Source organism: Hypanus sabinus, chromosome 6, assembly GCF_030144855.1.
Source record: "Hypanus sabinus isolate sHypSab1 chromosome 6, sHypSab1.hap1, whole genome shotgun sequence".
Classification (NCBI taxonomy): domain Eukaryota; kingdom Metazoa; phylum Chordata; class Chondrichthyes; order Myliobatiformes; family Dasyatidae; genus Hypanus; species Hypanus sabinus.
In genome coordinates, this window is record NC_082711.1 from 92342483 (window position 1) to 92368988 (window position 26506).

Consider the following 26506-nt stretch of genomic DNA (forward strand, 5'->3'; position numbering starts at 1 on the left):
TGAACACTTGGTAGATTAGACCTTAAAGAGGGACAGTGACCATATACTGTACATTTGAATGCAGATGAGTTTATTTATGTGGACATCTTTGATCAGGCCAGTATTTATTTTCTATCATGATTGTCCCTGAACTGAGGTGGTCCTACATTGGTGAGCCTGGGATAATGTACTAAGTGGAGGAGCAGACTTCTTTTCCCGAAGGCTCTTGGAGAATAGGATTTATATGACATCCACTAGTATTGTGATTATTATCACAGATGTTAGCTTTTCTTCTTAAATTTCGTATTAATTTAGTTGATCAATTTAGATTTAGCTGCCATCATGGGGAAATTAAAATATCACTTGATCAATGGTCTGATAACCTGACTAACAGTCAATTAACTTAATCATTGTGCTACTCTACCCTCACCATGAGGATTCTAAGAAAAATAGGTATAGGAGCTTTTTCTTGTATGGGCGACCAGACTTAAGGAAATCCAACTTTATGCTAATTGACCCATTTGTTTTTAAAGCATTGTTGAAGGTGCAAATAATAATAAAATATTTTGTGGTATTTATTAATAACTGGAAATGGGATGTATTCCATGTGTTTAATTGTGGATAGTACTAGGGCAAATATTTGATGAAGTGAAAGAATTATAGTGCTTATAAAAAGTATTCACCCTGCCCCAGAAGTTTTCATGTTTAATTGTTTTACAACATTGAATCACAGTGGATTTAATTTGGCTTTTTTGACACTGATCAACAGAAAAAGTTTCTTTCATGTCAAAGTGAAAACAAATCTCTGCAAAGTGATCTAAATATAAATATAAAACACAAAATAATTGATTATATAAGTGTTCATCCCCTTCAAGTCAGTGTTTAGTAGATGTACCTTTGGAAGCAATTATAGCCTTGAGTCTGTGTGGATATGTCTATCAGCGTTACACCTCTGGACACTGCAATTTTTCCCCATTCTTCTTTATAAAACTGCTCAAGGTCTGTCAGGTTGCATGGGGATCATACGTGAACAGCCCTTTTCAAGTTCAGCCACAAATTCTCAATTGGATTGAGGTCTAGACTCTGATGGCCACTCGAGGATATTAACTTTGTTGTTTTTAAGCCATTCCTGCATAGCCTTGGCTTTACACTTGGGCTTATTGTCTTGCTGGAAAACAAATCTCCCAAGTCCCATTTTTTTTGCAGACTGCATCAGGTTTTCTTGCAGGATTTCCCATTTTTTGCTGCATTCATTTTACCCTTTACCTTCACAAGCCTTTCTGGGCCTGCTGCAGTGAAGCTTCCTCACAGCATGATGCAGCCACCACCATGCTGCACCATAGGGATGGTGTGTTTTTGACGATGCACAGAGTTTGACTTACACTAATAGCATTTAGTCTGATGGCCAAAAAGCTTAATTTTGGTTTAATTAGACCATAGAACCTTCTTCCAGCTGACTTCAGAGTCTTCCACATGTCTTCTGGCAAATCCTAGTCTTGATTCCATGCAAGTTTTTTCAACAGTGGCTTTCTCTGCCATTCTCTAATAAAGCTGTGACTAGTGAAGCACCAGGGTATCAGTTGTTGTATGTGCAGTCTCTCCCATCTCAGCCATTGAAGCTTGTAACTCCTGCAGAGTTGTCATTGGTCTGTTGGTGACCTCCCTTTCTAGTCCCCTTTTTGCATGGTCACTTAGATTTTGATGATGGCCTGCTCTAGGCAGATTACAGCTGTGCTGTATGCTCTCCATTTCTTAATGATTGACTTAACTGTACTCCAAGGGATATTCACTGACTTGGAAATTTTCTTGTATCCACCTCCTGACTTGTGCTTTTCAATAACCTTTTTGCAGAGTTGCTTGGAGTGTTCTTTTGTCTTCATGGTGTAGTTTTTGCCAGGATACTAACTAACCGATAGTTGGACCATCCAGATAAAGATGTACTTTACTATAATCAATTGAAACACCTCATCTGCTCATGGTGATTTCCATTTAACTAATTAAGTGACTTCTAAAATCAATTCGCTTCACCAGTGATGTCTCAGTGTGTCACGTTAAAGGGGGTGAACATTTATGCAATCAATTATTTTGTGTTTTATATTTGTAATTATTTCGGATCACTTTGTAGAGATTTATATTCACTTTGACACAACTCTTTTTCTGTTGGTCAGTGGCAAAGCCAAATTAAATCCACTGTGATTCATTGTTGTAAAACAATAAGACATAAATACAGTATGGTAGCTATAGAAAACTGACTGTTCTGACTTTTGGCAAAATTGGCATACTGTGTGGTTCTCAGAACAGGTAGTGTAGTGGTTAGTGTAATGCTGTTATAGCGCCAGAGATCCAGGTTCAATTCTGCCATTCCTTGTAATGAGTTTCTTTGTTATCCCTGTGACTGCATGGGTTTCCTTCGAGTGTTCCTGTTTCCTCCCACATTTCAGAGACATAGCGATTAGTCGGTTAATAGGTCACATGGGTGTAACTGGGTGGTGCAGGCTCCTTGGGCCAGAAGGGTTTGTTACCGTGCTGTATCTCTAAATAAATAAAAATATTGTGGATCTTAAGGATCACCTGTAATTAAAAGAATTGATGACATTTATTTGCAAAATAAATAGTTCTACTTAAGATATTCTTGTGTGTTACATTTGGGGAGCTGGTGGCTTCTACCCTCATGCACTTTGTGGCATTAATCGTCAGGGAAAATGTCATGGCATTGCTCAGTCAGGACAGACTGGAGAGCCTGTCTGTTGAGCCTTTATGGATAGAACAGAGGAACAAGAAAGGTATGACCATGTTAATGGGAGGATATTATAGACCACTCAAAAGTCCACAGAATTTAAAGGAGCAAATTTGTAGAAAGAACACAGATTGCTGCAGGAAAGATAAAGTTGTGACAATAGGTGATTTTAACTTTCCACATACAGTATTGTCTGGGGCTTTCATACTGTAAAAAGGCTGGATGGGAAAGAGTTTGTCAAATGTGTTCAGTAAAGTTTCAGGACGTTTTTGTAGAGGAACACTTCACATTAAGTGATCATAATTCTTGATCACTTCGCATCAAGTTTCAAGGTAATGGATACGCCTAGTCATGGGTTGAGATTCAACGTTGGAGAAAGGGCAGTTTTGATGGTATCAGAAAGGATCTGGCAACTGTGAATTGGGATGGGTTGTTTTCTGGCAAAGATGTATTTGGTAAATGAGAGGCCTTCAAAAGTAAAATTTTGAGAGTGCAGTATTTATATGTTCCTGTCAGAATAAAAGCCAAGGATACACTTTATGCAGCCTTGACTTTGAAAGATATTGAGGCCCTGGCTAAGAAAAAGAAAAAGGTGCATAGCAGGTATAGCAGGCAGGAACAAATGAGGTACTGAGGAGTGTAAAAAAATGCAAGAGAACAGTTAAGAAGGAAATTGGAGGGCTTAAAAAAGACATGAGGTTGCTCTAGCAGACAAGGTGAAGCAGAATCCTAAGGGCTTCTCCAAATATATTAAAAGCAATAGCATAGCAAGGGGCAAAATTGGCCCTCTGGAAGATCAGAGTGGTAAACTACTTAAGGAGTGAAAGAGATGAAGAAGATCTTAAATTGTTTTTTTTTGCATCTGTATTTTCTTGAGAGATGGACACAGAGTTTGTAGATGTGAGGAAATGCAGTAGCGAGGTCATACACCCTACACAGATTCCAGAGGAGGAGTTATTTGCTATCTTGAGGCAAATTATGGTGGATAAATCCCCAGGGACTGACAGGGTATTTTATCAGACCCTGTGGAGGGCTAGTGCAGAAATTGGAGGGACTCTAGCAAAGATACTTAAAATATTCTTAGCTGCAGGTGAGGTACAGGAGAATTTGAAGAAAGCTAATAAGACCATAGGACATAAGGGCAGAATAAGGCCATTTGAGTCTTCTCTGCCATTCCATCATCACAGATTTATTATCCCTCTCAACCCCATGCTCCTGGCTTCTCCCTGTAACATTTGATGCCCCGATTAATCAAGAACCTTAAATATGCCCAATGGACTAGCCTGCACAGCTCTCTGTGGCAATGAATTCCATAGATTCACCAACCTCTGGCTAAGGAAATTTTTTGTTTCTATTCTGAATGGATGTTCCTCAATTCTTAGGCTGTGCCTTGTAGTCCTAGATTCTCCCTCTATAGGAAACACCAGCATATCTCAATGCTGTATAAAGCCATGGCACTACATCCTTACTTTTGTGTATTCTAGTCCTCTTGAAGTGAATGCTCCATTGCATTTGTCTTCTTGGCCACTGACTCAACCTGCAAGTCAACCTTTAAGGAATCCTGCAGGAGGATTCCCAAGTCCCTCTACACCTCACATTTTTGAACTTTTCGCCACTTAGAAAATAGTCCAATGCATTGAGTATCCTTGGATGTTAAGTTCCCAACTATAATTTTCTTTCAGCCACGACTCAGCTGCCCACAATATCATACCTTGCAATCACTAACATCGCTAGAAATCATCTACCTAGTTCTGTATACTGTGTGCATTCAAATATAACACCCTTGGTCCTGCGTTCGTCACCCTTATTGATTTTGGGCCCCTGTTACTCGTTAATTCATCCTGTGTACCATAATTTTATCCTTTTACCTGCCTATCCTTCCTCACAGTCACAGTCTCACTACACATAGCATCTAGTTGTATACCAACTGCCCCATCCTCGACCTTATCACTCTGGTTCTCACCCCCCGTCAAATTTGTTTAAACCCTACCCAAAAGCAAACCTGCCCGTAAGGATATTGGATCCCTCAGGTTTAGGTATAACCCATCCTTTTTGTACAAGTCATACATTCCCCAGAAGAGATCCAATTGATCAAAAAAATCTGCAACCCTGCCCGTTCACCAATTTTTCAGCCACACGTTCATCTGCCAAATCATCCTATATTTACCCTCACTGGCATGCGGCACAGGCAGCAATCTCTGGGTCCTTCTTTTCAGTTTTTTGCCTAACCCATCTATATTCTTTCTTCAGCACCTCCTTCCTTTTCCTACCTGTGTTGTTGGTACAACACACACACAAAATGCTGGTGGAACACAGCAGGAGAAGCATTGTGGACGTTTTGGGCCAAGACCCTTTGTCAGGACTGACTGAAAGGAAAGATACTAAGAGATTTGAAAGTAGAGGGGGGGAGGGGGAAATGCGAAATGATAGCAGAAGACCGGAGGGGTGGGATGAAGCTAAGTGCTGGTACCAATATTTACCAAACTTCCTGCTGTTCACACTCCCCCTTTAGAATACCGTGGACTTGATCCGACACATCGCTGACTTTGGCACCTGGGAGGCAATGTATTATCCGGGTGACCTAAAAGAGACACCCGGAAAATACGTTGCCTCCCAGTTGCCTCTTTTAGGTCCACAGAATCTGTTTCCTGTTCTTCTAGCTATGAAATCCCTTATCATCACTGCACTCCTTCCCCCTTTGCTTCTGAGTCTCAGAGCCAGACTTGGTGCCAGAGACCTGGTAACTGTGATTTCCCACTGGTAGGTCCCTCCCCCTCCCCCACCAGTATCCAAAGCTATATACTTACTATTGAGGGTAATGGCTATAGAGATACTTTGAACTGACTGTCTAATCTCTTTCCTTCTGGCAGTTACCTAGGTACCTGCTTCTTGCAACTTAGTGGTGACTACCTCCATGCAGCTCCTATCCATCACCACCTCATTTTTCCAGATGAGCCAGAGGCCATCCAGCTACAACTCCAGTTCCTCAACATGGTTTCTAAGAAACTACAGTTCAGTGCACTTCATCTAGATGTAGTTATCAGGGTGATGGGACGTGTTCCAGAGTTCCTGCATCTCACTTAAAGAGCATACCACTCCATGCAAACCCATTCTCAGCTCAGTAGCTATGCAATAACAGGAAAAAACTTACTAGGATCTTACTTGCTTACTTAGAACCTCTGCCCGTTGAGCCAAAGCCTGACCACTCTAACACTGGCCCACTCCATCAATGGCCGCTCTGCTTATTCGTCCCTACTTTTTATTGGCCCTGCTGTAAAGAGCCAAAAGAACTGAGCTGTTTCTAGATTTGGTGCTGTGTCACCAACGAATGACCTCATGCTGATTGCAGCCCAGTAGATTTAATGTAATTCCATTGATTAAGAAAAGCTTTAAGAATAAGCCAGGAAATTATAGGCTGGTGAGCCTGACATTACTAGTTGAAAAGTTATTGGAAGGTTTTCTAGGGATTGGATATATACCGTAACTTCATGACTATAAGCCGCTACTTTTTTCCCATGCTTTGAACACTGCGGCCTATACTACGGTGCGGCTAATGCATGTTTTTTTTTCATGCCGCCAAAAACATTTTGCCTCGTAACAGTAGACCAATAAAATTGATGAGTAGTTCACAGAGGTCCAATGAAATTGTACGATAAATCAAGCGCACTTTCACAATTAAATTATTGTAAATCAGTCATTTGTATTCACCCTCATCAACATGGAAAACACTCGAAGAAAAGCATATGATGCAGCTTTTAAGTTAAAGGCGATCAATCTGGCGGTTGAAGAAGGAAATCGAGCTGCTGCACATAATCTTGGCATAAATGAATCGATGTTGAGACAGTGGAGACGCCAGCGTGAAGAACTGAGTCAATGCAAAAAGACGACAAAAGCTTTCAGAGGTAATCATAGCAGATGGCCCGAACTTGAAAACTTTCTTGAAGACTGGGTTAACACACAGAGAGGAGGCGGCCGCGGTGTTTCCACCGTGCAGATCAGACTGAAGGCTAAAGCAATCGCCACCAAAATGAAAATCGAAGATTTTAGAGGTGGGCCATCGTGGTGTTTTAGATTTTTGAGACGAAAAGGCCTGTCCGTCAGGGTACACACGACTCTGTGTCAGCAGCTCCCTCCCGACCACGAGGAAAAGCTTGCTAACTTCCGCACATTCACTCAAACAAAGATAGCGGAGAATTCCATCGGGCCAGATGATATCATAAATATGGATGAAGTACCTTTGACGTTTGACCTGCCTCTCACTTGGACTGTTAATAAAAAAGGTGACTCGTCCATCACACTGAAAACAAGTGGCCATGAGAGAACGCATTTTACTTGTGTTCTGAGCTGCACAGCATCCAGACTAAAGCTTCCACCGATGGTGATTTTTTAAGCGGCTGACAATGAAAGTTCAGTGAAAGCTGCCATCAAGAGTACAAACTCAATTCCAGCTGTGATTCCTGGGGGCACCACGAAGTATTTGCAGCAACTGGACATCAGCGTGAACCGGGCATTTAAAGTGGCGCTGCGCGTTGAGTGGGAGGCTTGGATGACGAGCGGCGAGAAATCCTTTACCAAAACAGGACGCACGCGAAGAGCATCTTTAACTCAAGTCTGCCAGTGGATCCTAAATGCGTGGAGCTGTGTCACAACATCCACCATTACCAGCGGGTTTCGAAAGGCTGGACTGCTGCGTGATGAAGAGGACCGCGTGCGCTCAAGTGAGAGCAACAATGAAGAGACTGAAGTGAGTGACGAGATCCTGAGGTTTTATTCAATTCGGACACTGAAGAAGAGGACTTTGATGGTTTTAGTGTGCAGGAGGAAGATGAAGAAGGCGATCAATAACTTTTCCTGGTAGGCTGCAGTATATATATTTTTTTTACCAGTCATTAGGAGATATTGGAATGTTGTTCGTGCACTGTTCATTAAAAAAGTATACGCAACGTAATTTGTGTGTTACCGATACGTATGTATATTTAAAAGCAGCTGTGTTACAGGCACTGTTCGAAAAAAAGCATTTGCAATATGTATTTGTTTATGTTACCATACGGATTTAATTAAAAGTTAAAAAATCCTCACGTGTAATATCTTTCTGTGTAAATATCTCATATTACAACGTGGGACACCTGCGGCTTAAAATCCGGTGTGGCCTGTACAAGTACAAAATTGATTTTCTTTCTAAAATTAGAGTGTGCGGCTTTTAATCAGGTGCGCTCTGTAGTCCGGAATCTACGGTAAGTATTTGGATAGACAGGGACTGATTAGTGTTAGTCAACGTGATTTTGTGTGTGGTAGGTCATGTCTAACCAATCTTGTGGAGATTTTTAAGGAAGTTTTGAGGTAGGATTATGAAGGCAAGGCAGTAGATGTGGTCTCTAGACTTTAGCAAGGCCTTTGACAAAGGTCCCCTCAAGAGATGTTGGGCAGGAAGGTTCACTCGCTTGTCATTCAAGATGGGGGAAGAACATTGGGTTAGACATTGGCATCACAGAAGAAGCCAGAAGTGGTTATAGACAGTTGCCTCTCTGACTGGAGTCCTGTGACTATTGGTGTGCCGCAGGAATCGGTGCTGGTTCTGTTTTTGTTTCTCATCTATATCAATGGTAGTATGGTAAACAGGGTCAGCAAATTTGCAGATGACACCAAGATTGGGGGTGTAGTGGACAGTGAGGAAGACTATCAAAGCTTGCAGTGGGATCTGGACCAGCTGGAAAAATGGGCTGAAAATGACTGATGGAATTTAATGCAAACAAGTGTAAGGTGTTGCACTTTTGGAGAACCAACTGTGGTAGTTTTTACACGGTGAGCAGTAGGGCACAGAAGAGTGTGAGAGTGGGATCTGAGAACACAGATTGTTAATTCCTTGAAAGTTGTGTGACAAGTTGATAGGGTTGTAAAGAAAGGTTTTTGCAGATTGGCTTTCATAATTCAAGGTATTGAGTACAGGAGATTATGTATACGTTGTTTAAGACATTAGTGAGGTTTAATTTGGAGTATGTGTGTAATTTTGGTCACCTATCTACAGGAAAGGTGTAGATAAGGTTGAAAGAGTGCAGAGAAAATTTACAATGATGTTGCCATGACTTGAGGACCTGAGTTATAGGGAAGAGTTGAATAGGGTTTATTCCCTAGAGAGTAGAAGATTGAGGGGAGATTTGATAAAAGTATGTTAAATTATGAGGAGTATGGATAGCATAAGTGCAAGTACAGGTAGTCCCCAAGTTACGAACATCCGACTTATGGACAACTGGTACTTACGAACCGAGGAAGGAGAATGCCCTCCGCCATTTTAAGTCATTGCCGTTGATACTGTGTTGAGTGTGTAACTTTGTATTTGACTTTAATTTTTCTTAGTAAGATTTACCCTGACCCCCCCCCCCCCCCCCCCCCCACGTTTCGGTCGGCTGGTGGCGCAGTCAGATCTGGAGAACGGAGGTTCCCAAGTTCGATTCAGAGAGAAACCGCTCCCGTGCCGGGTCGATGTCGATCCAGTGACCCCCGTACCATCCGTGCCGGGTTGAAGTCAAGCTCTCAACTTGACCTCATAAAAAAAACACTGCCACCTCCAGTTTAAATTCCCACGCGGAATATTGTGGAGATCAAAACCCAAACCCAGCACAACCCCCGCTTGTCCCATTTAGCCTGTCTCTGTGCGGTGGTCGTTAGGACCCGGCGGAGCTCGGGACCTGTCGCCTGCCATGTTTCTGTTCCATTGATGGGAAGTGATTGCGATTGAAAATAAAGTGGAAAAAATAAAGCGTTTGGAAAGAGGTGAAACACCATCGGTCATTGGAAAATCGTTAGGCTGCAGTTGGTCAACGATCGGAACAATTTTAAAGGATAATGGATGAAGTGAGAATAATGGAGCATGTGAAAGGCCCTGCCCCGATGAAAGCTACAATTATTACTAAGCAACGCAGTGGTTGAATCATTGGAATACATACATTTCTCAAGTATTTTGTATGCATAGAAAGGTAAAATATATACTGTATACTAAGACAAACGTTTGACTGACTGACGCTAAATAATACCGGATGTACTTGTTCCGACTTACGTACAAATCCGACTTAAAGACGGACTTAGGAAAGGAACTCATACATAACCCGGGGAACTGCCTGTAGACTTTTCCCACTGAGGTTGGGTCATGGGTTAAAGGTAAAAAGTAAGTGTTTAAGGGGAACATGAGGGGGAACTTCACTCAGTGGATGGTGACAGTTTGGAAAGAGCTGCTAGCGCAAGTGGTGTAAGCGGTGTGAATGACAACATTTAAAAGCAATTTGGATAAGTGAATGGGAGAGGTATGGTGGGCTATGATCTGGGTGCAGGTCGATGGGACTAAGCAGATTAATAGTTTGGCACAGACTATATGGGTCAAAGGATCTGTTTCCTTGCCCTGTTTCTCTGCGTTGCATTATGAATAAACTTGTGGATGTCTGTGATGAGTTGGAAGAAATCCAGCAATGATGTCTATATACTACTAAAACTCTCATACTCTATCTGTCTTTGACCTCCAATTAGCGCAAACGGTGCATTACAGTGACTTTTTTTTGGCTAAGTCGACTTAAAATGCACTAACTTACAGAATGCAGGCAAAGTTCAGGGTTATATGTTTGTTTAAAATTGCTCATTCGCCAAAATCAACAGCCCCGCTTTCACCTGAAAGCCAAGCCACCATCATGGAAATTGGGACGCGACACCACGAAGCATGCACACGTCCAGCCTTAGCAGCGACACCAAGCGGAGCAAAAAGGCACGGCAGGGCAGCTGTATTTCCATTCTCTCAAAGGGTGCCCCATTGTATATAATACAGTTCTATTGTTTAAAACCCTCATGCTGTAAACATTTTTGCATGATGTCATCATGAAAGATTGCTGAACACATTTTTGCAAGATCTGTGGTAAATGTTGTGGCTTGCTGCTGAAGCACTCACAAGCGTTCATTAATCCTTTTTAACAATTATCCCTACCATACCTCATCCTTATACCTCAAAAGTATCAGAACATTGGTTGAAGGGAAGCTGTGAATATATTTTAAACATGATATTCTGCAGATGCTGCAAATTTTGAGGAATCCACACAAAGTGGTGAAGGAATTCAGCAGATCAGGTAGCATCTATGGAGAGATGTAAATAATTGATATTTCGGGGTGAAAGGCTTCATTCATCATGACTGAAGAGGACAGGAGAATAAGCCCCCTTTAATTCCAGTAACTTTATCAAACTCATATTTTTGTTAAACTATAATAAACTACATCTGGAGTGTTTTGGATACCTTTTGTTGTCAGCAAGTAATTCTATATTCATTAGACTGACCTTATAGCAAAATATGGCAAATGAACTTATAAAATTGCTTCCTTTAATAAATATATTAATAAGTATGATTTCATTTCAAAAAATAATTTTATTTTTGTGAAGATGCAAATATATTTTGCTCCAGGCCTCTCAATTCCAGTCCAGGTTTTGGAAATTGATAGTTTGGGCAGCCAATGTATATTTTTAAACAATTATTGAAACATTATATGCCTTTGGCATTTCTGTAGTATTCATATTAGAAACTTAAAAATAGAGGATTGGATTTAAGTCTCTCAATTTCAATAAGATTACTAAAAGTCTATGTCGTTTACTGTTTTCTTGAAATGGCTTTGCATAGTGTTTGTCTAGACTAGAACATGCTCAGTAAGCTCATGTTTAAACCTTAGTATGCAAAAAAAAACAGATTTGGGTGACTAATGGAAATAGTCAACAATAAGAAATAATGTAAAAAGAAATCTTGTCACCGGTAATATTCAGAAACCTTTAGGACTGATTTAAAAGGCTTGGAGTCTCTGTTTCTATCAAAATATCTTATGAATTACCTCTGCCTGCAATTCTTATTTTTCCTGTGTTGTCAGGAATTGCTATAAGGAAGCACCTCCATCTGTGGGATTTACTGAACCTTTGGAGTGTTAGAGAAGCGGGGCTGATGTCTCAATTGTTGGGAGGAGGGTTAACTTGCTGGGGTCAGCAAAAAGCAGTGGGAAAGACAACAAACACTGAGAGATACAGTTTTATCGTCTGCAAAGTTTATCAGTTCAGCTCTAGAAAGAGACCGAATGAGAAGTGAAAGAGTACAGTTGTGTGGGAAACCACTAAATTGTATTAGTTCTTAAAATAGCATGTAGAAAAATGCTCTTTCAGCTTTGTGGATGCAGATTCTGATTTAGTCATTGGTTAGAGAAAAACGGCCATGAAGCAGCAAAATGCCATTACTCTTATTTATACAGAAGACCATCAGTTATGCAGTTGGTATGAATTTTTGTGCAACAGTTGCCCAAGTCAAACCATCTTTAAGTGCAGTTGACTGAAAGAATCACTCCTTCGCAGGCATCTTTATATGTCTGTGTTTGCAAAGAGGAACAATCAATGGAAGATTTTGCTGAAGGGTAATGAGTGTCAGACTAAGGTGGAAGAAAGTGGACATGTTTAGATATCGATGGATTTAGATATTGTTAAGATTGAACTCTTTTAATCTGGCTATAATTTTACAATATTTTAAATGACTGCTTTTAGTTTTGTACTTTGTCAATTTAATATATAGAATTTTTGTGTGTTTCATGTTATTAAGCTTGCTTAACATTATTTAAGCTTTTGAAATCTTTAACTTCTGTTAAAGATTTAACTTCTGTTAACTTCTGTTGCATATCACTGCGTTGGGATGAATTGACTTTGCTAATTTTTTATTTTTGTTTTTTAGAAAGGCTTTTAGGCTGAGTCAAATAGCATAAGGTTGTGAACATAACTCAGCACTTCACAGAAAGAAGCTTCCCCTCCATGAACTCTTTTTACACTTCTTGCTGGCCAACATAATCCATTCTCTCACCTCACCCACCTATCGGGTAGATGAAACAAGAGCCTAAAAGCACGTACCACCAGGCTCAAGGATTGCATCTATCCTGCAGTTATAAGAGTATGCAACAGTCCCCTGGTATAATAAGATAGCCTCATGACTTAAACTATCCGCCTCGTTAGACCTTGCAACTTATTGTCTGCCTCAGTTCCCCTTTCTCTATAACTGTAAGACTTCATTCTGCATTGTTATTGTGTTCCCTTGTATTACCTCAATGGACTGTTGTAATGAAACGATCAGTATGGATAGCAGGCAAACCAGCTTTTCTCTGTACCTCAGTACGTGACAATAATAGAGCAATTTACCAATTCATTTGAGCTGTGAGTCTACCTCCCCAACTTATTGCAGTTCTTTCAAGATATAACGAGTGCAGTGGATAGAGGGGAATAGATGGACGTTATTTACTTGGATTTCTGGAAGGTGTTTGATAAAGTGCCGCATAAAAGGCTTATTCATAAGATAAGGATGCATGCAGTGGGATGATGTATTAGCATGGATAGAGGATTGGTTAACTAATAGAAAGCAGAGAGTTGGGATACTTGGTGATACTCTTGTTGACAATCATTGGTGAGTGGTGTGCCATGAGGATCAGTGCTGGGCTCGCAACTGTTCCTGATATACATTAACAATCTGGAAGAGGGAACCAAGTGTAGTGAATCTAACTTTGCTGTTGATACTAAATTGGGTGTAAAAGCAAATTGTGCAGAAGATAGGGAGAGGCTGCAGAGAGATGTAGATAGGTTAAGTGAATGGGCAAGGATCTGGCAGATGGAGTACAATGTTGGCAAATGCAAGGTTATCCACTTTGGAAGGAAAAATGAAAGAGCAGATTATGATTTCAGTGGTAAAAAAAAATTGCAGCATGCTGTTGTGCACAGGGACTTGGGAGTGTTTGCGCATGAATCACAAAAGGTTCGTTTGCAGGGGTATCTGGCTATCAAGAAGGCAAATGGAATGTTGGCTTTCATTGCTACAGAGAATGAACTTTAGAGCAGGGAGGTTATGCTGCAACTGTACAGGGTACTGGTAAGGCCACAACTGGAGTACTGTGTGCAGTTCTGGTCTCCTTACTTTAGGAAGGATATACTGGCTTTGGAGGCGGTGTCGAAGAGGTCCACCAGCTTGATTCCAGAGATGAGGGGGGTTAGACTAGGGGGAGAAATTGAGTTGCCTGGGACTGTACTCACTGGAATTCAGAAGAATGAGAGGAGATGGTATAGAAACATGTTAAATTATGGAACAAATACCGTAGATTCCGGACTACAGAGCGCACCTGATTAAAAGCCGCACGCTCTAATTTTAGAAAGAAGATCAATTTTGTACTTGTACAAGCCGCATCGGAGGCCGCAGGAGTCCCACGTTGTAATATGAGATATTTACACAGAAAGATATTACACGTGAGGATTTTTTAACTTTTAATTAAATCCGTATGGTAACATAAACAAATACATATTGCAAATGCTTTTTTTCGAACAGTGCCTGTAACACAGCCACTTTTAAATATACTAACGTATCGGTAACACACAAATTACGTTGCGTATACTTTTTTACTGAACAGTGCACGAACAACATTCCAATATCTCCTAACGACTGGTAAAAAAATATATATACTGCAGCCTACCAGGAAAAGTTATTGATCGCCTTTAACTTAAAAGCTGCATCATATGCTTTTCTTCGAGTGTTTTCCATGTTGATGAGGGTGAGTACAAATGACTGATTTACAATAATTTGATTGTGAAAGTGCGCTTGATTTATCGTACAATTTCATTGGACCTCTGTGAACTACTCATCAATTTTATTGGTCTTGCTATGATCCCAGCCCCCTCCTTTGTGAGAATCGCAAGAGCACCCGTCGAAGGGGTGGGGGGGGGGGGGTCAGTAGACCCAGTCAGAGAGAGAGAGAGAGAAACGTGCTGTTACGAATCCCGTAACTGGAGAACTTACCAGCAAAGATAGAGAGGTCTGTTGAAGTCTGATGTCACTATTTTCAAACGTTTTTATTGATAAAGGGACACAAAAGTAGGGTTAATACAAACATTCAGAGACAATAGTCGCTGTTGTTATTCTGTATCCCTGGTGGGACCTGCAATTTGACACGTTTCTCTCTCTCTCTCTCTCCCCAACTGGGTCTACTGACCCCCCCCCCCCCCACCTTTCGACGGGTGCTCTTGCGATTCTCACAAAGGAGGGGGCTGGGATCATAACAATACAAATTGCAAGTTCCACCCGGGATACAGAATAAGGCGACAGCGACTATTGTCTCATGGAGACCACGTGAAAAGCCCTCGGGCAAGGTGGGCTGGTTGAGAGAGAGACTGCATCATCCCAACCTGACTGACTCCTGCGACCCCGTGAGGAAGTATAAAGGAGAGTCTCAGGGGGACAACCCCTCAGACGCACCCAGAAGACACGAGAGGGTGGTCCCTCAGCAGCGGGAAGCCATTCTGAAGGAAGCCACGTGCGTTAGATTCCGGGATTGGAATTTGTGGCTGGAATCACAGGAAACCGCTTTTAACTAACATCGGGGAGAGGAAACCAACGCTCCCCCGATTTCACGGAAGATTCATCAAGACTTGGCAAGTTCTTTCTCTTCTCCCCCAATCTCTCTCTCTCGGTCGCCCCACGTGAAACCCAGCGATTTCCGACGGGCTGAGGCCGGCAGACTTTCTGAGTGACTTTTATATTTCCAACGGACAATCTATTAACCCCTAGACAACAGCAGAGCTCACTTAATGATGAGTATTACTATACCCGCACTTTAGATTGAGTGTTGACGATGTGCACTATCTGAATGTATGTATTAACCCTACTTTTGTGTCCCTTTATAAATAAAACGTTTGAAAATAGTGACATCAGACTTCAACGGACCTCTCTATCTTTGCTGGTAAGTTCTCCAGTTACGGGATTCATAACAGTCTACTGTTACGAGGCAAAATGTTTCTGGCGGCATGAAAAAAAACATGCATTAGCCGCACCGTAGTATAGGCCGCATTGTTGCTGCAGTGTTCAAAGCGTGGGAAAAAAGTAGCGGCTTATAGTCCGGAATTTACGGTAGATAGATAGAGACACGAAAGTTCGTTCCACTGGTAGGTGAGACTAGAACTAGGGGACATAGCCTCAGGATTCAGGGGAGTAGATTTAGGACGAAGATGAGGAGGAACTGCTTTTCCCAGAGAGTGATAAATCTGTACAATTCTCTGCTCAATGAAGCAGTGGGGGCTACCTCAGTAAATATATTTAAGACAAGGTTGGATAGATTTTTGCATAGTAGGGGAATTAAGGGTTATGGGGAAAAGGCAGGTAGGTGGAAATGAGTTCATGGCCAGATCACCTATGATCTTGTTTAATGGCAGAGCAGGCTCAACGGGCCAGATGGCCTACTCCTACTTATGTTCTAAGAAGAACAATCCCATTCCTTTACTTTTTAAAGTGTTCATTGGATATAATACTATCATATATTTTCCTTTCCTGCATGCTTCTGAACTAATATTGTTGGGTCTAAAGTTGCAGACAAAGGACAGACAAAAAAAAAATTCACTGTATCTCAGTATGTGTGAGAATAATAAACCAATGATTAATTTACCAAATCCAAGATTTATTTAGTTATTTCAAATTAATATGTCCCAGCTGTCATAGTAGGATTCATACTTGTGTCTTTGGATCACTGGCCCAGTGATTATTATCCCCAGTCCCCAGTCGTCATACAAATTCTTTTACTAATATGATTAAAGATTCCCAAATAATTTCAAGGAATGTTATCAAAATATGACACCAAGCCACATCAGATGATTCAAAGGGCAGAAAACAAATGACTTGGTCAAAGAGATAGTGTACAAGGAATCAAAAGAGGAAAAAGAGTTAGGGAGGAATTTCTAGAAGTTGGGTTTTGGCAGCTGATTATGCATCCACATATGGTGCATTTACATTGGGGATGACTGAGAGGCTAATATTAGGTGTGCAGATATCTAATAGTAAAGGAGAACGCTGTGCAGTCTTATCAGATCCTCCTCAAGGACCAAGTCTATAAAACCCATTCCCTCTCTTATTGTTTGCAATATGTTCTTTCTTTTTCTTTTGTTGAGCTGCTTTTTCATGCCATTAGCCTACACTGAGGAGTAATTTATGGTAGTCTGTTAATTGACCAGCAGTCTTTAGGATATGGCAGGAAACAGCAACACCTTGAGGAAAGCCACTTAGTCATGGAGAGAATTTTGGCAATGGAGATTATAGAAATAGTGTTAGGACTATAGAAGGATTTGAAAACGAGTATTAGATTTTAAAACTGAGGCACTATTATTTGAGCTAGTTAGCTGAGTCTTTGGCATTTCACTTTTGGGACTAAATTCAAGTACAGAATTTTAGAACGATGGAGTGAGAAGAGGCACTTTGTCATATCTTCTGTATACCAATGCTAAGGTAGAGGTGTCTAATTCTCCCATTATTGATTGTTCCCCAAAGCTCTTTGGATGCTTTTTCAACTTATCCATTTATTCTCAAAGCCTCCATTGAATCTGCTTCTAGCATCCTTTTGGGCAGTGTAATCTACGCAATGACTTCTGGCTTTGTTTAAAAAAAATCTTGAGTTTCTGTTTTTTTTTTGTTACAATCCTCACAATCGCCTTAAAACTGTTTTCTGTCTCAGTTTCTTTAGTTACTTCCTAAATGGATCATGTTTTAGAATAGCTTATAAAATCTCATCTAAACCTCCTTTGCACTGAGAATAGAAAACAGGCTGTTTTGCTATCTCCACAGACTTGAAGTACTGTAGCCTGTACCGGGGTACTGATCTGTAAAATCTCATCTGCACTATCTCTAAGGCCTTGAAATCTTTCCTAACATGTGGCCCCAAATCTGAAAATTTTACTCTTAACCAGTACTCCATCAGTGGTTTAGAAACCTTTTCAACTTATCTGTCATCTCTAAAAAAATTTAAAATCTGTACTTCACGCCTGTCAATTCCAGTACAATTTTTGCCTCTTATTTATCCTGTCAAAAATGTATTTCAGTGTATTCTATTAAATCTGAGTGGGTAAAATCTGATTTTCTTGATCTCATTGTGCATTAGATTTTCAATTTTCATCACCTGCAGACTTTACAGACTATTCTCAATTAAACTATCATTGTTGTCATTTCATTATACCAATCATCTTCTGGAATCTATACATAAAATCTAAACCTTCCATGACTGTTGTTGAGTTACAAGATTCTACGAACTGCTTTTACAGTGTGAAAATCCTTAAGCCTGTAACTTCTTGTTGAAGGAGATACAGCAGAGTTTTATATGGTATGCTAAGCCACAATTAATACAGATTCCTTCTCTGCCTCCATGAAACTAAAATTACATGATATCTAATTCTCTCAATGATTTTAAAAATCCAAATTTTGAATAAATTGTTTATTTGATATTTTAGTTTGTCTTGATCTTATGAACTTCACATCTTATTTTCCTATCTGTAAAATATTTAAAACATTGCCTGAAACTATTCCTGGTTTGTAATTGTTTATCCTACTTGATAGTATTATTTTTGAATGTCAGAGGATAAAATTAATATTGACATCTTGAAAACTGTAACTATTTTGTGAGCAATCTTTTCATATTTATTGAATATATTTGGTTCTGGATTTCTGCAGTTGAACGTGGTCCAAAGAAGAGACAAGTGAAAACACTAGCAACTTCCCTCCTGGAAGCATTAGATTATGACAGCTCTGATGACAGTGACTTTGAAGTGGGAGATGCTTCAGGTGGGTGCTGTTTATAGAAGATGTACTTACAGAATTTATTTTGATCTGAACCTTCTCCATTCTTTGTTGCATGCCCCTTTCTGAAAGTACTGATTATTTTATTCAGGTGTAGTTATTGTAGGCTGCACTTTTACTGATGCTTCCACAATCCAGAATCAGTCACGTTGGCAACCTGTTTGCATGTGAACACTTATATCCAACAACCTAGTTCATATGCAAAGCTATATTTAGGAAGAATTACTAGAGAACAATTAAGGTATGAGATCTCATTTATAATTTTCCCAATTTTTCAGCTGTTGAGACATGAGTACATTGTCCTCCTGGAGGCCCATTTAAAATCAGTGAGAAAGAAACTACAAAATCATTCATGGATTGCACGTATTAGAATTTAAGAGAGGCAATGGTGGTTGAATGTTGAGAATGGCAGTTAATAAAAATGTTCATCTGAACCATCAGTGCCTGGAAAGATAAACCAACAAGTTCTATATCGATGTATTTAAAAAAAAGTCTTAACTTTAATTTCTTTGGAAGTGCATGGTTTATTTGCTGATCAAAAATAATTCAGAAGTAATTAATGATAGGCTATTAAATTATAAACTTAAGTTAGCATCTCTTTGAAAATGTTAAGCATTAGTAAAAGTAAAATTGTTGAAGAACTATATCAATATGGATGGCACTGCTTTGATGTGATAGGATGGATGACGCTGATATGCATCCCCACCTAAGAGAGAAAAAAATATTAGTGAGAGTGTCAGGATTCTTTAGATAATTTCCTCTAATGGCAGGTTTGTCAAAGATTAAGCAAAATTTCAGAAGAAGAGGGGCCATTGACACGAGTTGACACCAGGGATGATGGTCTCAAAATAATGCTTGATTATTTAGGTTAGAGTTGAGAAGAAATTTTTTGACCTACTGAGTAGTGATTTTTTTTTGGGATTTAATTCTAGAAGACTGTTTTGTGGAAGTTAAGTTGCTTTGTAAATTCAAGACTGATGTATAATAAAGAATGTATAATATGATAAAGAATTAAAGGTTAGTGCAAAAAAGTGTCACTAAGACTAAAAGAAAAATGGCTATAGTCATATTGAATGATGACGCAGATACAAAGACCCAAATAGATTATTTTAAATGGAAAGAAAATTCACACATGATAGATGCAGGGGGACTTGGGTGTCCTCGTGCAAGATTCCCTGAAGGTTAACTTGCAGTTTGAGTCAGTGGTAAGGATAGCAATTGCAATGTTAGCATTCATTTTGAGAGCACTGGGATAAAAGCAAGGATGTAATGCTGAAGTTTTAAAGGGCATTGGTCAGACTGCACTTGGAGTATTGTGAGTAGTTGTGGGCTACTTAGGAAAGATAGAGCCATAGAGTCATAGAAAAATACAGCACAGCAGCAAGCCCTTCACCCTATGTATTCTGTGGCGAACCATTTAAACTGCCTAGTCCCTGTGACCTGCATTGGGACCATAGCCCTTGCAATTTACTACCTCATCTTTAATGCTGAGCAACTGAACCTTCTTGACCAAGCTCCCATGTGGTACCTTGACCAATTCTGTACTAAAGTCCATGTAGGCAACATCCACTGCAGTGCCTTCATCAACTTTCCTAGTAACTTCATTGAAAAACTATAAGATTGGTTAGTCATGACCTATTACTCACAAAGCCATGCAAACTATCCGTAATCAGTCCATGTCTATCCAAATACTTACATATTTGGTCCCTCAGAACACCTTCCAATAACTTGGCCACTGCTGATGTTAGGCTGACCGGCCTATAATTTCAAGGTATTTTTTTAGAGGTTTTCTTGAACAGTGGAATAATTCTCCAATTCTCTGGTACCTTAGCTCTCACTGAGGACGTTTTAAGTATCTCTGCTAGGGCCCCTGCAGATTCTGCACTTGCCTCCCACAGGGTCCGAGGGAACATCATATCAGGCTCTGGGGATTTGTCCACCTTAATTTACCTCAGGACAGTAAACACCACCTTTTGTAATCTGTATAGGTCCATGAAATTGATGCTGCTTTGCCTCACTTCTATAGATTTTGTGTCTGTCCCCTGAGTAAATATGGGTGGAACAGGTGGGAGATCCAGTGGATGTAGTGTACCTCGATTTTCAGAAGGCATTTAATAAGGTCCCACATAGGACATTGGTGGGTAAAATCAAAGCTCATGGCATTGGGGGGAAGACATTGACATGGATAGAAAACTGGTTGGCAGATAGAAAGCAAAGGGTAGTGGTGAATAGGTGTTTCTCGGAATGGCAGGTGGTGACTAGTGGGGTGCCACAGGGCTCAGTATTGGGACCACAGCTGTTTACGATTTACATCAACGATTTAGATGAAGGCATTGAGAATAACATCAGCAAGTTTGCTGATGATGCTAAGCTGGGTGGCAGTGTGACGTGATGAGGATGTTAGGAGAATTCAGGGTGACTTGGATAGGCTGGGTGAGTGGGCAGATACTTGGCAGATGATGTTTAATGTGAATAAGTGTGAGGTTATCCATTTTGGGAGTAAGAACAGGAAGGCAGATTATTATCTGAATGGTGTAAAGTTAGGTAAGGGAGAAATACAAAGAGATCTAGGAGTCCTTGTTCATCAGTCACTGAAGGTGAATGAGTAAGTGCAGAAGGCAGTGGAGAAGGCTAATGGAATGTTGGCCTTTATTACAAAGGGAATTGAGTACAAGAGCAAGGAAATCCTCTTGCATTTGTACAAGGTCCTGGTGAGACCACACCTGGAGTATTGTGTACAGTTTTGGTCTCCAGGGTTAAGGAAGGACATCCTGGCTGTAGAGAAAGTGCAGCATAGATTCACAAGGTTAATTCCTGGGATGTCTGGACTGTCTTACGCAGAGAGGTTAGAGAGACTGGGCTTGTACACGCTGGAATTAAGGAGATTGAGAGGGGATCTGATTGGAACATATAAGATTATTAAGGGTTTGGACAAGATAGAGGCAGGAAATATGTTCCAGATGGTGGGAGAGTCCAGTACCAGAGGGCATGGTTTGAGAATAAGGGGTAGGTCATTTAGGACAGAGTTAAGGAAAAACTTCTCCAAGAGAAATAGGGGAATCAAGGGATATGGGGACAAGGCAGGAACCGGGTATTGATAGTAGATGATCAGCCAAGATCTCAAAATGGTGGTGCAGGCTCGAAGGGCTGAATGGTCTACCTCTGCACCTATTGTCTATCTTTCCTATCTCTTTTGGCTCCACACATAGATTACCATTCTTATCTTCCGGAAGACCAATTTAATCCTTTTGCTCTTAACATATTTGTAGAATCCCTTAGGATTCTCCTTCACTTTGTCTACTAGAGCAACCTCAGGCCTTCATTTAGTCCTCCTGATTTCTTTCTAAGTGTTCTCTTGCATTTCTTATACTCCATAAGTACCTCATTTGTTCCTACCTACCTATACCTGCTATGCACCTCCTTGGTTTCTTAACCAAGGAGGTGCATAGCAATAGCATTAACCAATATCTCTTGAAAACTAAGGTTCACTATACTTGTTATCTTCAGCTTTTATTCTGACAGGCACATACAAGCTTTATACTCTTAAAATTTCACTTTCAAAGGCCTCCCACTTATAAAGTATGATTTTGCCAGAAGACAGTCTGCCCCAATCCACAATCCAGATCCTAATACAATCAAAATTGGCCTTTCTTCTATTTAGAATCTTAACTCGTGGACCCGACCTATCTTTTTGCATATTTACTTTAAATTAATAACATTATGATCACTAGATGCGAAGTATTCCTCTACATAAACTTCTGTCACCTGCTCTGTCTCATTACTAATAGCAGATCAAGAATCACACACTCTTTCATTGGGACTTCTTTATACCGATAAAGGAAACTTCCCCGAACACATTTGAAAAACTGTATCTTATCTAGTTCTTTTATATTATGAGCATCCAATATGTAGGAAGTTAAAATCACCCACTGTAACAACCTTATGTTTCTTGCACCAGTCTGTGATTTCTCTGCAAGTTGTTTTTTCTAGATCCCTCGGACTGCTGGGTGGTCTGTGATATAGCCCCATTAGCTTGGTTGTAATTTTCTTAATTCTCAGTTCTATCCTTAACACTTATTTAGATGAGTTCTCCAATCTGTCCTGATTGAGCAATCTTGTGACAGTCTCCCTGATTATTAATGCCAGTCTCTCCTGTAATCACTCCTGCTCTGTCACATCTAAAACAACTGAAACTCAGAATATTGAGCTGCCAGACCTTCCACTCCTATAACCAAGTCTCACTAATGGCTACAATATCATAATTCCAGATGTTGATCCATATTCTGAGCTCAAATACCTTTCTTACAATACTTCTTGCATTGAAGTATATACAGCTCAGGATACCAGTCACAGCATGCACAAAATTTTGGTTTCTGTCTTTGTCTAGCTCATCAACATCCATCTCCACAACTTCTCTACTAACTATTCTGGTATTTTGGTTCCCATCCGCCTGCAACCCTAGTTTAAACCTCACCGTGCAGTGCTAGCAAACTTTCCCATGAGGATATTAGTCTCCTTCCAATTCAGGTGCAAGCCCTCTCTTCTGTAAAGCTGCCACCTTCCCTGGAAGAGTGTTTAATGATCCAAAATCTTATGCCCTCCCTCAGTCGACAATGCATGGCTGAAGAATTGGAACAGGGGGCAGGGATTCAGATTTCTGGATGTTTGGAATTTCTTCTGGGGCAGGTGGGACTTGTACAAAAGCGATCGGTTGCACTAGAATCTGAGGAGGACCAATCTTATTGTGAGCAGATTGATAAGAGCTGTTGGAAGTGGTTTAAACTAATATGGCAGGGGATGGGAACGGGCATGATAGAGCAGAGGATGAGCCAGCAGGTTTACAAGTGGAAGAAGGGTGTAAACATGAATGTAAGGAAAGGCAAGCCAGTGATTGGGCAGAAATGCAAACAGGACAAGTGTTAAATTGTACTACAGAGGCAAAATTTAAAAAAAAACAAAGAATGCAGGACTGAAGGTACTGTATTTAAATGCGCATAGCATTCAGAATAAGGTGGACAAACTAATGGCACAATTAGAGATTGGTCGGTATGACATGGGCATCACTGAGTTGTGACTCAAAGAAGGGTATAGTTGGGGGCTTAACATCAAAGGATATACTTTGTATTGAAAGGGCAGGCAGGAAGACAGAGGCAGTTGTGTGGCTCTGTTGGTAAGAGATGGAATTACATCTTCAAAAAGGGTAAATAAAACATTATAGGAATTATTTAAAGGCCTCCAAATGGTAGCCAAGATGTAGGTTTGAAATTGCAAAGGGAGCTGGAAAAGGCATGTAATACGGGTAATGACACAATTGTAATGGGGGACTTCAATATGCAAGGGGATTGGGAAAATCAGGTTGGCGTCAGATTACAAGAGAGGGAATTGGTTGAATGCCTATGAAATGGCTTTTTAGAGCAGGTTGTGCTTGAGCCTACTTGGGGTAAGGCTATCTTAGATTGGGTATTGTGTAATAACCCAGATCTTATTAGGGAGCTTAATCTAAAGGACCACTTTGGAGATGGAGATCGTAATATGATTGAATTCATACTATAATTTGAGAGGGAGAAGCACAAGTCACATGTATCAATATGACAGTGGAACAAAGGGAATTACAGAGGCATGATGGAGTAGCTTGCTCAGGTGGATTGGAAGAGGATGCAGGTGGGAATGATTAGCAGAGCAGAGATGGCTGAAGTTCACAAGACAAAGGATAGGCAGTTACGGCTGACAAAGGAAGTTAAAGACTGTATAAAAGCTAAAGAAAGGGTATTTAATGTAGCAACAGTGAGTGGGAGGTTGGATGATGGGGAAGCTTTTAAAATCCGACAAAAGACAACTAAAAAAGCTCTAAGGGGGAGAAAGATGAAATATGAGGGCAGACAAACTAGTAATATAAAACAGGATACCAAAAGTTCTTTCAGTTATATAAAGAGTAAAAGGGAGATGAGAGTTGATATTGGACCACTGGAAAATTATGCTGGTGAGGGAGTAATGGGGTCAAAAAAAATGGCAGATGAACTTAATGGGTACTTTACATCTGCCTTCACTGTGGAAGACACTAGTAGTATGCCAGAGGTCTGTGAGTGCCATATTACGAAGGAAAAAGTCCTTGCAAACTGAAAGGTCTAAAGGTGGGTAAGTCACCTGGGCCAGATGGACTACATTTCAGATTCCTGGGAGAGGTTGCTGAAGAGATAATGGATGCGTAAGTTATTATCTTTCAAGAATCACTTGACTCTGGTCCCGGAGGACTGGAAGATTGCAAATGTCTCTCCACTCTTTAAGAAAGGAGTAAGACAAAAGAAAGGAAATTATAAACCAATTAGGTGAACCTCAGTGGTCGGGAAAGTGTTGGAGTCTATTATTAAAGATGAGGTTTCGATGTACTTGGAGACTAATGACAAAATCGGTCAAAGTCAGTATGGTTTTGGTAAGGGAAATCTTGCTTAGCAAATCCATAAGAGTTCTTTGAGGAAGTAACAAGCAGGGTGGATGGAGGAGAGGCAGTGGATGTCATTTACTTGGATATACAGAAGGTGTTTGATAAGGTGTCACACATAAGACCTCTTAACAAGATAAAATCCTTTGGCATTACAGGAAGGATACTGGTATGCATAACGGAATGGCTGGTAGGCAGGAGAGAGTGAGTGTGAATAAAAGGGGACTTTTCTGGTTGGCTGCCAGTGACTAGTGTTCCTCAGAGTTCACTATTGGGACGACTACATTTCACATTGTTTGTCGATGATTTAGATAATGGAGTTAATGGCTTTATGACTGTTACATATTCAGGCAACAATGAATATATGAGTTCGGCAAGGGTTTCTTATAACAAACAACACGTTTATTAAACACAGAAAACAAACCCCCCAAAAGTAAACAAACACTACCACAACCGGAAACAGCTGCGGTGCGGCAGCTTAAAACAGTTCTTAAAGCGATATTACAAAAACAGTTATTTAAAGTGGTATTGCAAAAACAGTTCTTTAAAGTGGTATTACCAAAAGTTCGATATGCTCATGGTCCATTTAAAAAGGAGAGACTTTATAGGACGATTTAAATTCTCTTTCACGTCGCTTGGCTTCGATCCCCGACGTCGAACTTCCCACGAAGAATTCACGAAACAGAACGGCTTAAAGGCACTGACCTTTCCTTCCTCACTATCCTCAATCCTTTCTGGTAAACCCAGGGATTAACACGAAGATAGTCAACGAAATCCTTCCAAATAAGGATCAAACAAAAGTCGCCCCTGTTTTTTACCGTAGAAAGCGATTCTCCTCGATCTTTAACTTCCGAACTTCCAATCTTCACTCTCCACTGTCTCGAACTAACAGAATCGTAAAGAACCTGCTGGCAATGACCTTTTAAACTTTAGGCATTAAATAAAAACTTCATCCTTCAATTAAACTGCGTCATCACTTAACACACGCAGTGGCATGAAGTCAACCTGGGAAATCCAGCCACGAACTGCCCCTCCTCACAGGGTGGGGTCTACCTTTTATAACCTGTAAAAAAAACCGTCACATGATCTCTACTGGCGGGAAAATGACGTCATTCCTCCATCACAAGACCATCACCTCAAGTCCAGTACAGCTTCAACCCCAGTCACGTGACAAGGGCACCACTGTCATGTGTCACGAGTACGTAACAATGACAAAGATTGTGGATGATAGGAAGATAGGTGCAGTGGTATGTAGTGCTGAAGAAGCACTGCAGTTGCAGCAGGACTTAGACAAACTGAAAGAATGGGCAAAGGATTGGCAGATGAAATACCATATTGGGGAATGTATAATAATGCATTTTGGTAAAAAGAACAATAGTGCAGACTGTTACGTAAATGGGGAGAAGAATCAAACATCAGAGGTGCAGAAAGACTTGAGAATCCTTGTGCAAGACTCCCAGAAGGTGAATTTACGGGTTGGGTCTGTGGTAAAGAAGGCAAATGCAACATTGGCATTTATTTCAAGGGGAAGAGAATTTAAAAGCTAGGAGATAATGTTGAGGCTTTCTGATAACACTAGTCTGGCTGCACTTGGAGTATTGTCACAGTTTTGTGCTGCATATCTCAGAAACGATGTGTTGTCATTGGACAGAGTCCAGCAGAGCAAGTTCATGAGTATGTTCTGGGAATGAAGGGGTTAACATATGAGGA

At 40.5% G+C, this 26506-nt stretch overlaps 1 protein-coding gene across 3 annotated transcripts in view; it reads left to right on the forward strand.

Annotated features, from left to right (window-relative positions):
* Positions 1–26506, forward strand: part of phf14 (PHD finger protein 14) — a 252389-nt gene that overhangs the window by 4456 nt on the left and 221427 nt on the right. For all 3 annotated transcript variants that reach the window (XR_009512717.1, XM_059972616.1, XM_059972617.1), the window contains exon 2: positions 18232–18342. Coding sequence is in view for 2 of the 3 variants with exons in the window: in XM_059972616.1 (XP_059828599.1) it covers positions 18232–18342 (111 nt within the window). In the remaining variant the exon portion in view is untranslated. The remainder of the gene's footprint in view (positions 1–18231; positions 18343–26506) is intronic.